This window comes from Labeo rohita, chromosome 20 (assembly GCF_022985175.1).
Source record: "Labeo rohita strain BAU-BD-2019 chromosome 20, IGBB_LRoh.1.0, whole genome shotgun sequence".
Taxonomy (NCBI): Eukaryota; Metazoa; Chordata; class Actinopteri; order Cypriniformes; family Cyprinidae; genus Labeo; species Labeo rohita.
In genome coordinates, this window is record NC_066888.1 from 3,557,353 (window position 1) to 3,571,462 (window position 14,110).

The 14,110-nt window shown below is 38.5% G+C and overlaps 1 protein-coding gene across 1 annotated transcript; it reads left to right on the plus strand.

The window, feature by feature from the left end:
* The first annotated feature begins 1,144 nt into the window (after positions 1-1,144).
* Positions 1,145-13,350, plus strand: ism2b (isthmin 2b). The gene is made up of 6 exons (XM_051138825.1): positions 1,145-1,757; positions 4,597-4,779; positions 5,281-5,581; positions 10,829-10,966; positions 11,066-11,134; positions 11,453-13,350. Exons 1-6 carry the CDS (start codon positions 1,632-1,634, stop codon positions 11,968-11,970), a joined length of 1,335 nt encoding a protein of 444 aa, XP_050994782.1. The 5' UTR covers positions 1,145-1,631; the 3' UTR covers positions 11,971-13,350.
* The last annotated feature ends 760 nt before the right edge of the window (positions 13,351-14,110 follow it).

Genomic DNA, 14,110 nt, shown 5'->3' on the forward strand with positions numbered 1-14,110 from the left:
GACAAGGAGGCAGGTTCCTGCAATAAAAAGTCAATGGAGAGGGTTGGACCCCAATTCATTAGCTGAATTTCTATAATCAAACTGGCAAGTCATTTCGACTTCATTTATATTGAACAGCTTATAAAAATCTGATATTTTAGAAAATAAAATTTAAATGTAATTATTTTAATGAGTTAAAGTAATAGAAAAAATAGTACCATGACTTATTGATTATATAATTTTGACACAGTGTGTGAAGAATGACATTAAAATTAAACTAGAAAAGCTAGAAAGCTGCCTGAATGTTTCATATGCACTAGAAAAGAAATGTACTCTTTTCTAGCAAATGGCTTTGCATCTGATTATTTCACTGATTTTAAATAAATTTATTAGTGCTGGGCAACGATTAATCAATTAATCGCATCCAAAATAAACCTTTTTGGGCACATAATATATATGTGTGTACTGTGTATATAAATACACGCACACATGTATATATTTAAGAAAAATATGTTTATATACTATGTTTATATATAATATTAATTCTAATATAAATATATATATATATATACATGTAAATACTTTCAAAATACATACTGTATGTGTGTGTCTTTATACATACATAATAAATATACACACACATAGAATTAAAAAAAATATTTTGGATGCGATTAATCGCGATTATGTGTGTGTGTGTGTGTGTGTGTGCAGATGTATTTAAAATAAAAAAGCAAAATACTGCGTGGAAAATGTATTTAAATACAAATATATTTAAATACAGTATTTTGTACTTTGAAAATACTGATCTTAGATGTATTTAAATACAAAATACATTAGATTTTGTTTTTTTCAAATGATTTAGAATACACAATAGTCTTTTGTATTTCAAATACGTATTTTAAATACACGTATTTGAAATACTGCCCATCCCTGTATGTATGCAAATTCTACTTTAATTAGGCTATTTGTTATGTTGTCCTATATCCTCTTTGCTAACTTGATTCAAGTTCATTTCAGACTTAAAACAGTTAAAAAGGCTCTCTAAATGAACTTCTGAATGGAGCACAAACACTCGCCTGAGCGGAAATAAGTCCTTGCACACACCTGTCAGATACATAAGCATCACTAGCTGTGGAAAATGCTTCTCCTCCCATGCTTAGAGATCAGACCATCCTGCGCTCTCAGCTTTACTTCTCAAGTCAAGTGTGTATCTTTCGTTTCCTTATGGTAGCTGAGATAAATCCTATCACCATAGTAACGTGTCACCAATGATTCGGCGACATCCTGTAGGAGAGAAGAGAAAGTTTTGTAAAAGTTGAATAAGGCTGCGTTGGTGCGGACTGAGGAGCAGCGCGCAAGTGAGACCTGCGGTAGCTACTTAAACTGATCAGTCCACATGGACAGACACAGTGCAGCAAGACGTTCCCAGTCACATTTACTGTATTTGTGAATAGAATGAACGGGTGAGGACTGTCTGTACTAAATTTCTAAAATGTTCATACCTGTGCGAGTTTTAAGGAAGTTTGGATGAAGATGAAGAACAGCGCACTAAAGATCTTCGCCAGGGAGGAAACCCACAGAGCTTCCTAAACAACTACTGCACATTTAATATTTTAGCGGTATTTAAGTGGACAGATACGCAACTGTGCAAAATGCTTACAGCGCGTAGAAGTTTATGGGTACTTTTACCTGTGCTGCTGCTGGCTGTTTGGATAGAACGAGCGATCAGCTTCCCGGTGAGGCATCACAAGACATCCAGACACAGCGACTCGACAGAGGTGAGTACAAGTAGATCAAAATCCTTTTCATTTTTTTCTTCAGACATTTTATGTCACAGAGATTGATTAAAAAAAAACATAATTTCATCATTTATTTGTATTACTTTTCAAATGCTTTATGGGTCAGTTTGAGTTTAAATAGTCTTCCCCCTAAGCCCTTATGTAATTTTTGAGAGATCCACTCTCCACTTCACAGATCCACCAGAGCGGCTTCTAGTGGAAATTATAAAATTCTATTTTGTAAAACATCTTTTGCTCAGACTGCCCACTCACGGAAATTTTCAAATTCATAACCTGATTATTTAAAATCTGCTGCAAGTTTTAATATATATATATATATATATATATATATATATATATATATATATATATATATATATATTATATATAATTAGCTATAGCTATAATCACTATGATACATGCATTGGACAGATGTTGTTCCAGTTTGATCTATCTTTATTGTATTTGTCTCTATATAAATAAAACATTAAATAAAATAAATGATATTTTTTTTTATTTTGGAGCCAGACCCAGATTTCAGGCTTTAAATAGCATGTAATGTTAAGTAACATAAAATAACATGATGTGTAAATATCGTTTTGAACTGAGTACTGTTATTGTGCGTAATTTCCAAACAATCTCTACTAGAATGTGTGAATATGTTATTTTGTGTATGTGGCTCTATAACTATAGCATGACAAATGCGCTCAGGCCACTTTAATTGAAAAATGTTTAAAAAATGATTTACACTACACATTTCTAAATGCAATACATCATGTGAGATTGATTCAGAAAAACATTTGTGAAACTGACTGTTGTCTAGCTAAAGAAACTGTTATGCATCATGGAACACTGCCATTATTCTGGAAGACCCTAAAGCACAAACCAACTGAACAGTGCAAGTTCATTTCAAGTCTTTGAGCATTAATAATGTATATTGTGTGACTTCAGCTAAATGAATACAACTTAATATATGCTGAGGATTTAACTATGCCTTTAGAAAAATAAGAGTATGAGGTAAACTGGTTGACAGTGTTACATTTATTACTTCTAATAATAATGATCATGAAGTGTATTCGAATTTAATGCTGATATTCATATAACCATTTTTCATATAACCAATAATCACTTTACTCCACAAACTGTTAAAAGGGTTGACAATTTAAAATGTGCCTTGTGTACATTAATGAGTCTTAATAATGAACTGTTTACATTAATGAGTGCTCATTAGCCATGATCCGTTGTATAAACGTGGCAGATGTCATGAATACTTTGGTTGGAATAACAGGAACTTTACTCATAACCACCCTACAGATGAGAGCTGCATCTTGCTTTATTAAAACAAATCTTAAGTGGTTTTGAGGTAGTGACACTATCTTACGAACCAATTCTCTAACCCTGTTTTTATTATTTAACCATGCAAAAGGGACCAGAACAGAAAGAGACATCATACAGTAGAGCAGTACAATAGCGAGGCCTAATACTGGTCAAAAAACATTTAGTTTCACTCTCTCTCACAGGGTCATAGTTCAGCTCCTAAATTGTTTTTTTAGCCCCTCTTCTGTGTTAATGTGGAATTTCCTGCATTCTGGTCTCCTTGATCCTGTGTTTGTGCACAAGGGGGCCACGTCTAACCTCTCCAAGAAAGGTCCTGCTACTCAGCTTTGTATTACTAAATGTCTCTTTTGTTTTTACATGTGGGGCAGGGGTCGTCAAAAAGAAAGGGAATGGGGGGTCTTAGATTATTGTTTTTCTTCACTGGTTTGGAAATGGCGTGGTCCTGGGACTTTGATATTAGAGGTCACATAAATCTAGGCTGCACTGCAGACTGCTTTCCCAAATGCCCCAACATAAAGTGTGTGAGCTGATTGTGTCCATGTGTCTCACCAGAGAGCTCAATAGAGGCTGTGTGTGTATCGCATGGTCTTTCGCTAGCGCATACGGCTTTGTTTCGGGTTCTGGAATTCATGCCATATGTTTGTGATGGTGAGAAAGTCCACTGGCAGGACAGGCCGCATTCCACCGGTAGGAAAGATGATTTTACAATGAATTAACAATACAGAAGAAGACAAGAGATGGCCTCTGGGAGACAAAGGATGTAAGGAGATATTTAGTTTCTATGCTTAGGAAATCAAACTCGCTCTGCAAGTCCATGTAAGGGTCTTCGCTGAGTGAAAGCAACTAGTCTTTCAGCCTCTCTTGTTGAGACTTCCAGGAAGAAAATACCAATTAATATTGAGAATAAATCTTAGAGAAGCTCACACACCCTGGAGTGTCTTATCTTCAGATCAAGTACAATTTGGGGCGTTAAAACACCTCTAAATCACAATTGAATTAATTCAATATTTAACTGATTGTTTACAGTGCTCTACTGTTGCAAAAACATGTTGTAAACAGAACATTTGATCATGACCATGGTACCTGCTAAGTATGAGTTTAATAAAACAAGTCAGTAGAAACTGCTGTTCTGAGACCGGTTTTTACAGGTTCCTCAAGCGAACAAGAATATCAGTACAATCAGAAAATAGGCACAAGTTGACCTATTCTAAGCTTTTCATTAGAGAACATCCCATCTTTTTCACTTGAGGGTTACTTTATATCTCTAATATGGCAAAGTCATTATCAACTGTGTCACCGTATGCAGGAAATTTCACAATACAGGTTTTAGTGACGTCAGAACCCAAAAAACGAATTCACTGCTGGATCATCAAGATTTTCCTATGACGTTCTGAAGTCAGGGTAACACTTATTGTTGCATTTTATGTTTCTTTTTCATCAGACACATCCTCAGACATCTTTAAGAGGCATTAGCAATGACCATAATCTCTTGTACCACCAGAACCGAGTCCAGAATGATTTGGCAGACCTACGTCCCCACCAACACAGATGGCTCCAGCATCGCTCAACAAGTGTCCTACCACAGCCTGAGCCTGAGGAGGAATCAAAACCTTTTGTCCTAGACCTCAAAAACTTTCCAGACCTGGCAAATGCTGACATTGGCTCCCAAAACCCAAACATTCAGGTGAGCGCATGCAAAAGCACACATCTCAAGTGAGCAGCCATCTCTGTGAAATGCTTTGTGATGTGATGTTAGAGAGTTCTTCTTCCAGTACTTTTGATGATTGAGCGGGGCAAGTCATAATATGCCATTCCGGATCTAATAAGCCATTACTGTGTTTCTCTACTCTGAGGCTAATGTCTAATCCTGTCTAATCCAAAGTGAATTTATCAGCATCCATAGTGAGTCATCACTCCGGATAGGATGTAATTAAGTGTAATAAGTAATCTGATCATGGGATGAGAAGAAAGTAATTCTGCTTGATTTGATATTGAGCCTGAGCTCAAATCAAAAACCTTGATCAGTGACTCACCGCTGAAACTTACTGTCACTGACTTTTCTCCAGACTTACTACAGGATGATTTGTCTTCATGGCCCTTATTAGCTGCGAGTTGTAAGTTCTTAAAATAACACCCAGTGTTCCATCCGATTAAATCCCTGTGCACTTTGCATCCCTGGTTGTAGGTGACCATCGAGGTATTGGATGACCCCCCCATGGAGGTTGACATGGACCTGGTTAAGGAATGGAGCAATGACTGGCCCACATCTTCTCCCTCCTCTACTGTAGAATGGCTGGGTGGAAAAAAGCTTTTCTGGCCTTTATTTTGGGGTTACACAGATGTAGATTCAGGCGAGGATGGTACTGGCCAAGCAGTGGAGGAAGAGGATGATTATGTCCTGGAGTATGACAGTGGGGAGCCCCTTCCTAGTGGGCTGGACAAAACAGGTGGCAATTGGGAAAGCCCATGGACTCATGGCCATTATGGTGAGTGCTTTCTTATTGGCTGTTTTTATATACAAGTCTTGAGAATTTAGAAATAAGCGTATTTGAACTTTCAAGCTGTGCAATAAACAAAATGCCTTGGAATGAAGAAAGTTGTCTTCAAGCAAGATCAGAATTGGTAAAATCAGAACATTGTGAAGAAAAAGATGTGTCCAGCTGAAGAAATGGGGATGATTGGGGATGAAGGGTAGAGCAAACTGGTAAAGGCTGCTTCACAGCATTGATTCGGACTGAATTGTCAGTTGGCGGCGCGGTATTTGATGTAGACACTGGTTCCACTCGGCAGAGAAGACCGCTGTTTGAAGATGAGCCCGATCCGCTCACTAATGGCAGCGTGAGTACGTTCTCTTGAACAAATAAGCCCATGCTTGTGTTCAATTAGAGCGCAGATCGGGAACACAGAGTGAGAGGGGTCATTCGTTTACTTTTTATGTCCCGGGGGTTGGGCCCCAGACCCTGCATCCCCCCAACACCCCCTCCAGCCCAGAGCGGCTGGGTCTTTTAAGCTTGTTCAAGAATCCTAGGCTTTTCAAGGCCATGCATAACATTACGCCTCTTTTGCTTTTTTGTTTTTCTCTTCTGGCCATGTCTGTTTTATGGTGGGAATTGTGCATTTTGCATTTTAGCTGTGCAGTCTTTCATTGGAGACAAGGATGAAATGGGATGTGGGCTTAATTGGAGTGGTCAAGGAAAGACACAGTGATCAAGTGCTAAATTTAGAGATTAAGGATGGCCCCAATGTAAGCCAGAAGTTTATGTCTATTACAGGATGGTTTCTTTTTTTGTGTGTGTGCTTAACAGGACAGGAAAATAACTTTTTATTAAAACAATGCTTTATTGTTTTGTACTAACAATTTCAGTCCTCTTTTTTTTTGAACCTTTGAAATTATTTTAGCCAAAGGGATCACTTTAGGGTCCCAAACAGATTTAAAAGCCTGTCTTAAATGTTCTTGAAACCAGCATTTTTAGCATGGGTAACTGCTAATGCTAAACACTCAAATCTTGACCCTCTGGATTCAGTACCCCATTCCTGCTTTGATTAACCTCTGCTATAAGACAAGCCCTGTGGCTGTTGTGGTTTTCACAGTTTGGCAGTTCTACAAAGCCAGCAAGAGTAGTCGCTGAGCCAACGCCTCTTTTTCATCATTCACTAGTCTGTCTGTAATCAGGGCACCATCACTGTGTGTGCAATGTCATTGGCACCCCACCCAAATTCAAGTTAAATATTTAAACATGCTAGTCTGTAATCTATACTCTGTATTACAGAAGAAAGAAGAAGACATCTGTTGTCTTTGTTTAATTCGGCAGTTTGTTTTTGGTAAAGAGTTTTGAAGTATTCCCCAAATGCTAAAAGCTACTCAGCCTTTTGAAGACTGTTTTTTTTTTTTTTTTGGAGGCTATAAGGCCTGGCAAAAGGTTACTCTTTCAGCTTACCCTTGTTTTCTTGTGCAGAAGTTAAGGTTTAGAGTGTTGTGGTGGTTTCCAAGGTGCTACCATGCTTTTGCAAGGTTTTCCTGGGCTGGCGTCTTTGAGTGATGAGTTGTTGTTGTTATGTTTCTATGCATTTTCTGGGTTTATTGCTAAGACAGGGCAAGATAAGGGTCTTTAGTCTTGGTGTTAAAGAACGAGCCACTGGATGTGGCAAATCTGACAGCGCCACTCCCAAGCCTGGATAAACGCTGATGATTGGCTCATTCATCAACACTAAGACTAAGAACCACATTGGCATGAGGAACGTCCAGTCACTTCATCAAACTGGCTACCTTACCCAATTCCTCCAGACCTTTGATGATTACCGCCTCAACATGGCTTTGCCGTGATCCAATGTACTAGCTCTAGCCACATCGTCAGCGCCAAAAAATCTTATATGCCAGCCATGACACTGAGCATATACAAGTCAGCTGCTGTGGCACTGATCGTATGGAAGCCCTCCTCGGATCGAATAAACACTGCCCAGTTCCACACTCGTCACACCAAGCTCAGGGTCATACAAGCCTGAAAAGAAGACACAGATGATACAGCGAGGGATGCTTTCTACAACCTACTCCAAGAGGAACTCGCTAACGTCCCTTGTCACATTGTCCTCCTTTTTATCAGTGACCATAACGGCCTGCTCGATGGCAATAGCACCTGCTTCAAGGCAGCTGTCGGCACTCATGGATCAAGCCTCCAAACGAATGACAACGGCGACTGACTACGTTTACTACGTGTATGCATTGGAAATACATATTTCAAACATAAATAGAGACACAAGATGACGTGGCAATCGCCTGGTAGACTGTATGAGAACGAAATCGACTGTTTCTGTATCGGTAAATGCTGGTGGTCATCTCTCCGTGATGTCAGAAGCCAACGCAATGTGAATGTGGGATCAGATCAACATTTGCTTTCCACTAAATGCCAGCTACGACTTTTGTGCCCCCCACCTATGGCCCATCGTTTGTGGCCATTTGACATTGCTAAGTCTCGACAATTTCAACTTGAACTGCAGAACCGATTCAAATTATTGGCAGGAATAGAAGACAACAAGATTGAGAAAGTGTGGTCAGGAAAAAATGTGGCTTGTATCCAAACTGATGGATTAAAACGATGAATTACAAATGATACTTGGGACCTCATTGATGCCTGGAGACAACAAAAGCACCTGCAAGACCAGGCCCTTTCAGGATCCGATCAGGTTGCCACTGAAGAGCGGAATAGCCAAAAAGTTGGTCAAAAAATTCTCACTGCGATAAGAACTGAATTGAACAGAAACACCAAGAAACACAGGAAATTGCTGATAGAAATGACATATAAATATTATACTGAATAGTCAGAGAGCTTAGGTGGAACACTTTGAAAAAACCATGGTTGATCTACTTGTAGAAAATGGACCAATCCCAGCAATGGAGACTGAAACAGAAGTTATGGCCTTCTGGAGTGGTTGTGCACCCAGATGTTTAAGAGCAGTGTCCAAGCCGTAATCGACAAGATGACCACCTTAATGAACCGATGTTGGAATTTGTCATCAGTCCCAGCAGATTAGAGACGAGTCATTATTGTTAAATTTAAAAAGAAGAGAAACCTTGCCAATTGCAACAACCGCTGAGGTATCATGGTCCTCGGCAAGGTTTGTGCTGGTTCTCCGTTGACACCTCAGACGAGCGTCTAATGCACTATTGCAAGAGGAGCAGGCAGGTTCCCAAAGTGGAGTTTCAACAGGAGCTATCAATTAATTTTGTAAATTCCGCAAAGGCATTCGATAGCGTTCACTGAGAAACACTGAGAAAAATACACCGAAGCTACAGTATTCTAGCAAAGTTTGTCGACATTTTAAGGAACATCTACTCTGAAACCAGCTGATGTGTTCACATGGATCGAGGAACTTCTGACTAGTTTCGGATTAATACAGGCATCCTCTAGGGATGGGTGATCTCACTGTTCCTCTTCATCCCCACCCTAGATTTCATCATGTGACATGTCACAGAATCAGGGGACTACGGCTTGTTTGGGAGAGATGGTAGATGAATTGCGGATTTGGATTTTGCAGACGATATCGCCCTGCTTGCAGCTACCCAGTGATCCCTTAGTGACCTTAGCGGCACATTGGAGTGGCAGGTGGTGGAGTTTGGTCTTTGAATCAGTGCCTCCAAGTGTAAAATCCTTCGTGTCAGCTATGCCTGTGCCTATACACCTGTGAAAGTTATCTGCAGCGATCACTACAGTTGAATGTTTTTCAACAAAGATGCTTATGTTGGATCTTAAAAATGTACTATTATGACCGAATCTCCAACAAAGAAGTTTAGCACCCCACCACTACGTGGCCTTTGGCCGACATGATCACTGAACGCCACTTCCGGTTTGCAGGTCACATACTACGTCAATCACCAGACAGCTTACTGAAGGCCATCATATTATGGACGCCTGCCCAGAGGAAACAGAAGCAAGGCCAGCCAAGGCAAACCTGGCACCACTCATTCATTGATGGTTTACCTGCTGTAGGCCTGTCAAGGGATGAAGCGGAAGCTGCAGCTGGAGATCGCTTGGTGCCCAATGAGCCAGCCGGTGCAGGAGGAACTAAGTGCCAAGTGTTAAGTTAGTTTTAACAACACAGATGGTCACAGGCAATGCATTTGAATGTTATCATTCTAATACCAAGTGTAAATGGTAATGTGTCTCAGAGGACCACTTGTAATTAGATCACTGAAAAGTACTTAAGGTTAAGGATTTTGTTCAAAATTTGGTAACACTTTAGAATACAGATCCGTCATTAGTGAATAATTACATAGGAACAAATGACTAATGCACTATTAACATTCTAGTAACTACTATTGACTAACAAGAAACTCTGATTAACGAATCAGTAAGTAATAGTGCTCAGTGGAACATGATAGTTCACTATTGGCTAATCAGTAACTACTATTTTTTCATATCTCCCAGAGAACTACTAAGAACTACTATATACATGTTCATAATTAATGTGAATAATGCAAAATGTATAGTAAAGATCATGGTAACCCTACTAGTAATGACTCAGGTAATACCTATTTTTTTGGATCCGTATTCTAAAGTGAAGATCATGATAACTCTCTAGTAATGACTGAAATCATGGTAAGCTATTGAGGTATATGTAAGGTTTTGGATAGTAATGACTCAAGTGTTACTACATACTTCAGAAGGAATTACTAATTATTCTAAAGTGAAGATCATGGTAACCCACTAGTAACGACTTACCAAAGCCATTGGAAGTATAACTATCCTCAATAGTTTTTAATGTCTTCAGTCATTACTAAGGAGTTATCATGATCTTTACTTTAGAATACTGATCCAAATAATTAGCAATTCCTTCTGAAGTATTTCGTAATACCTGAGTCATTACTAGTGGGCTACCATGATCTTCACTTTAGAATTAATTATACATTTTGCACTATTTACATTAATTATGAACATGTATATAGTAGTTCTTAGTAGTCCTCTGGGAGATAAAAAAAAAATTGTAGTTACTGATTAGCTAATAGTGAACTGCTATGAGCACTATTACTTACTGATTCGTTAATCAGAATTTCTTGTTAGTTAATAGCAGTTACTAGAATGTTAATAGTACATTAGTCATTTGTTCCTGTGTAGTTATTCATTAATGACAGATCTGTATTCTAAAGTGTTACCCAAAATTTATATGAGGAATAGAGATGTGTGCTTTGGACAAAAACAAGAAATAAATGTCTTATCTAATTATTCCTGTGCTCTTAGGAGAGAAAGAGGAAGAATGGGGTGCATGGAGTCCCTGTAGTGTCACTTGTGGCCATGGCAACCAGACCCGTTCACGTTCATGTGGAGATTTCTGCATCTCTACCGAATCACGAAGCTGTGACCTCGTACCGTGCCCAGGTTGCTTCAGTACTCAAAAATGTGTCCTTTTTTTCTAAAATTAAAAATTACTTTATGTAATTTTATGTAACACTTTTTTTTTTTTTTTTTTTTTTTAAGATGATTGGAACAGTGTGGCTCACATCTTTCCATTTGAGATGGAAAATGGTACAGAACCCTTTGGCACTGGTAAGTGCTTTAATTTTATTGTTAAAGTAAACAATAAAGTTAAGCAATATTAAAATCAAATAATCATGATTCTCATATTGTAAAAATAAAATTGTTATATTGTCTGAAATTGAATTAAAAAAAAACATAATTCAGACACTGATTGTTAGTAGAATGTACACCTATGGAGTGACTCTATACATCCATAAAAAATCACTTTGAAACTAAGTGGTTAAGAATTAACAGTGTATTTTGTTTTTCAATCCACTACTAGGAAAGGTTGGTAACTATAGCTGATTCAGCTAATGTGTAATCTGTTTGGGTTTGGTTGTTCTGCAGATGTTGACAGCTGTGAGAAGTGGCTGAATTGTAAGAGTGAGTTTCTCCAGCGTTACCTGCAGCAGGTTTTGACTGAATTACCAAGCTGTCCGTGCACCTATCCTTCAGAAGCCTCCAACAATATAGTCAGTCTGCTGGATGCGGGACGTGACCGGACCTTCCAATGGAGGGATGCTAGTGGCCCAAAAGAACGGCTGGACATCTACAAGCCGTCTGCACACTCTTGCTTACGTTCTGGCCTCTCAAGAGACGGCACCACCCTGGCTGCCCAACATTGTTGCTATGATGACAACAATCATCTAATTACAAGGGGCAAGGGGGCAGGCACCCCCAACCTAATAAGCACAGAGTTCTCTCCAGAGCTTCATTTTAAGGTGGATGTAATGCCCTGGATACTGTGTAAAGGAGACTGGAGCAGGTTTCACGCTGTTCGCCCACCCAATAATGGTCTGCACTGCACAGAGAACCCCCAACAGGACATTTTCATGAATGAATTGGAGGAGGCCAGAGAATATTAAGTCACCAAATTACGGTTCCTTCTCTGACACACCATCCTGCTGTGGTGCTTAACCCAACACAAAAAATACCCGCTAGCCGCATAAGTGTGCAGTATAGAGCCTGTCGCAAATGTGTTCGCAAAGCATGGCCTCTGCCTTTGAAATATTGTGGAAAATTTAAGAAATGGTTAAAAATGGGTTATAATCTATATGTTGATAATCTCTCTTTTGATATGTGAATCTTGTAACGTTTGTACTTGTGTAAATGACCAATACAGCCTTTTGTTGTTGTTGTTGCTACTGCTGCAGTCACATACAGTGGGATACAAAGGACTGACACCACAAACTGTAAATTGTCAGCAGTATCCGAATGAAAAGTTGTATTAAAAATGTACATGTATTTCAGTCATGAATGCCTCTCTTTTGCTTGACAGACAGCAAAACTGGATCTAACATAAGTTCCACATTCATTCAAAACCTGATGATCATGTTATCCAGCATGATTTGAGAATGTTCCAAAGAGCATCTTATGTGCTTCAGTGACCCTTTTTGCCCACATGGTCAATGTAATTAACTTATTTGATCTTTTTTTCCCTCTTATTAATTTTAATTAATCCTCAAAATATTTTTTATTTGTTTTAACATTAATATTTAAAGCTAATAGATTTTCTAGCCCATATATTTAGTGTGGTATCAGACCTTTGGGCCCAACTGTATTATTTTAATATTAGTGCCGTCCAATGTAAAATCTGGGTCCTGAAGCAAAATGAGTCTAACAGGGATGTTTAAGAGTCAATGGGCACACTTTCACTGCAAACTCAGGGGAAACCTTTCCATAACAATTTTCATTACTTCTTTAACAGTGTCAGAATTTCAGAAAGGGAATGAGCTGACAGACGTAAAGAGAATATTATAATGTGTATATTGTTGAAACGTGATACTTTATATAATGCTTATATAATGCTTATCAAATGTGCGTTTGCTGTGTTATTTTTGCTGTTGCTTTTCATGTGTTGCAGGGGAACTACTTAATATTGCTCCAGACCTCTAATTTGACATATTGCTCTTAAGAATATTCAGACTGTGTATGCACATGCTACGGCTGGCACTTTATGTAACATTTATTGATATGTGTATTTGCATGATTAAGCATTGTTATCCATGTTCCTGGTGTTTGTGTTGCTTCCTGTGGTCATTGTTACATTAATGGCAAGAACAGTATTTCTGTGTTGGCATGTGTTGTACAGTATTTATTGTATTTTTATCGCACATTTGCTGATGCTTTGAAATGATCATCCATTCACATGGTGCACTACCAGAGTCCTCCAGGACACACACTGACGTAAAAAGGGAAATCATGTTCTCAAACACCTCTTTAACGACAAAACAAGTTCGCTGTTTATTATCATGTGTACTTCATTATGATTGTGCAAGTTGCAAGTTCTATTAAAACAAATACAAAGATGAGTTTGAAGAAACTCTTGCTTGTTTCTTTCGATACAATACATCAGAGCTAATTTAGGTTGTTTAGTTATGAACCTTTACATCTGGACTGACTGATGCTAAGCAAGAATACTCCATGCAGACATTTTTGGCACTGCAGTGCAAATACCTGTCATCCTTTCATATGAACAACCATCAATACCCATAGATCAGTGAAAGACTCATCAGGGCTCATGCCTTTGATTACTCTGTTTTTCCAATTGTTCGGCTTTAACTAGAAACATCCAACAACTGGAAACTCATCTCCCCTGGCTATCTGCTTTTTGCATTTGTGGAAATCTGTTTTTAGTTAGAAGATGTTGTTTCCTGAGTGATGAGTGGGTGTGTGTGCGGTTCAGATTTGAATTGAGAATGCCTTTTAAATTCCTGAATTTGAAGTGGATTTAAAGTATGGTGGCAAGCACAGTGTATAATTGCAATTTGAATTTAGAACAGGACTGACCATTAAGTAAAGATGCTGATTTTTGTTCCTTGCACTTTCGCTGGCTTGCCTACTGGGGGGTTAAAACATTATGTGTTGACTGTTAGCAGCGTCCTGTTTAAACTATATCATTTTCAACCACAATAAGGAACGGCATCAAAATATACTAATTCTGCCTGAAATCAGAGACGTTAAAGGAGAAGTCCACTTTCAGAACAAAAATTTACAGATAATTTA

Bases quoted from the DNA above. Each gene is read 5' to 3' on its own strand.
- ism2b (XM_051138825.1), top strand. From the start codon at position 1,632: ATGCTTACAGCGCGTAGAAGTTTATGGGTACTTTTACCTGTGCTGCTG. The intron at 4,780-5,280 runs GTGAGCGCATGC...CCCTGGTTGTAG, and splicing joins CCCAAAACCCAAACATTCAG to GTGACCATCGAGGTATTGGA. The intron at 11,135-11,452 runs GTAAGTGCTTTA...GTTGTTCTGCAG, and splicing joins TACAGAACCCTTTGGCACTG to ATGTTGACAGCTGTGAGAAG.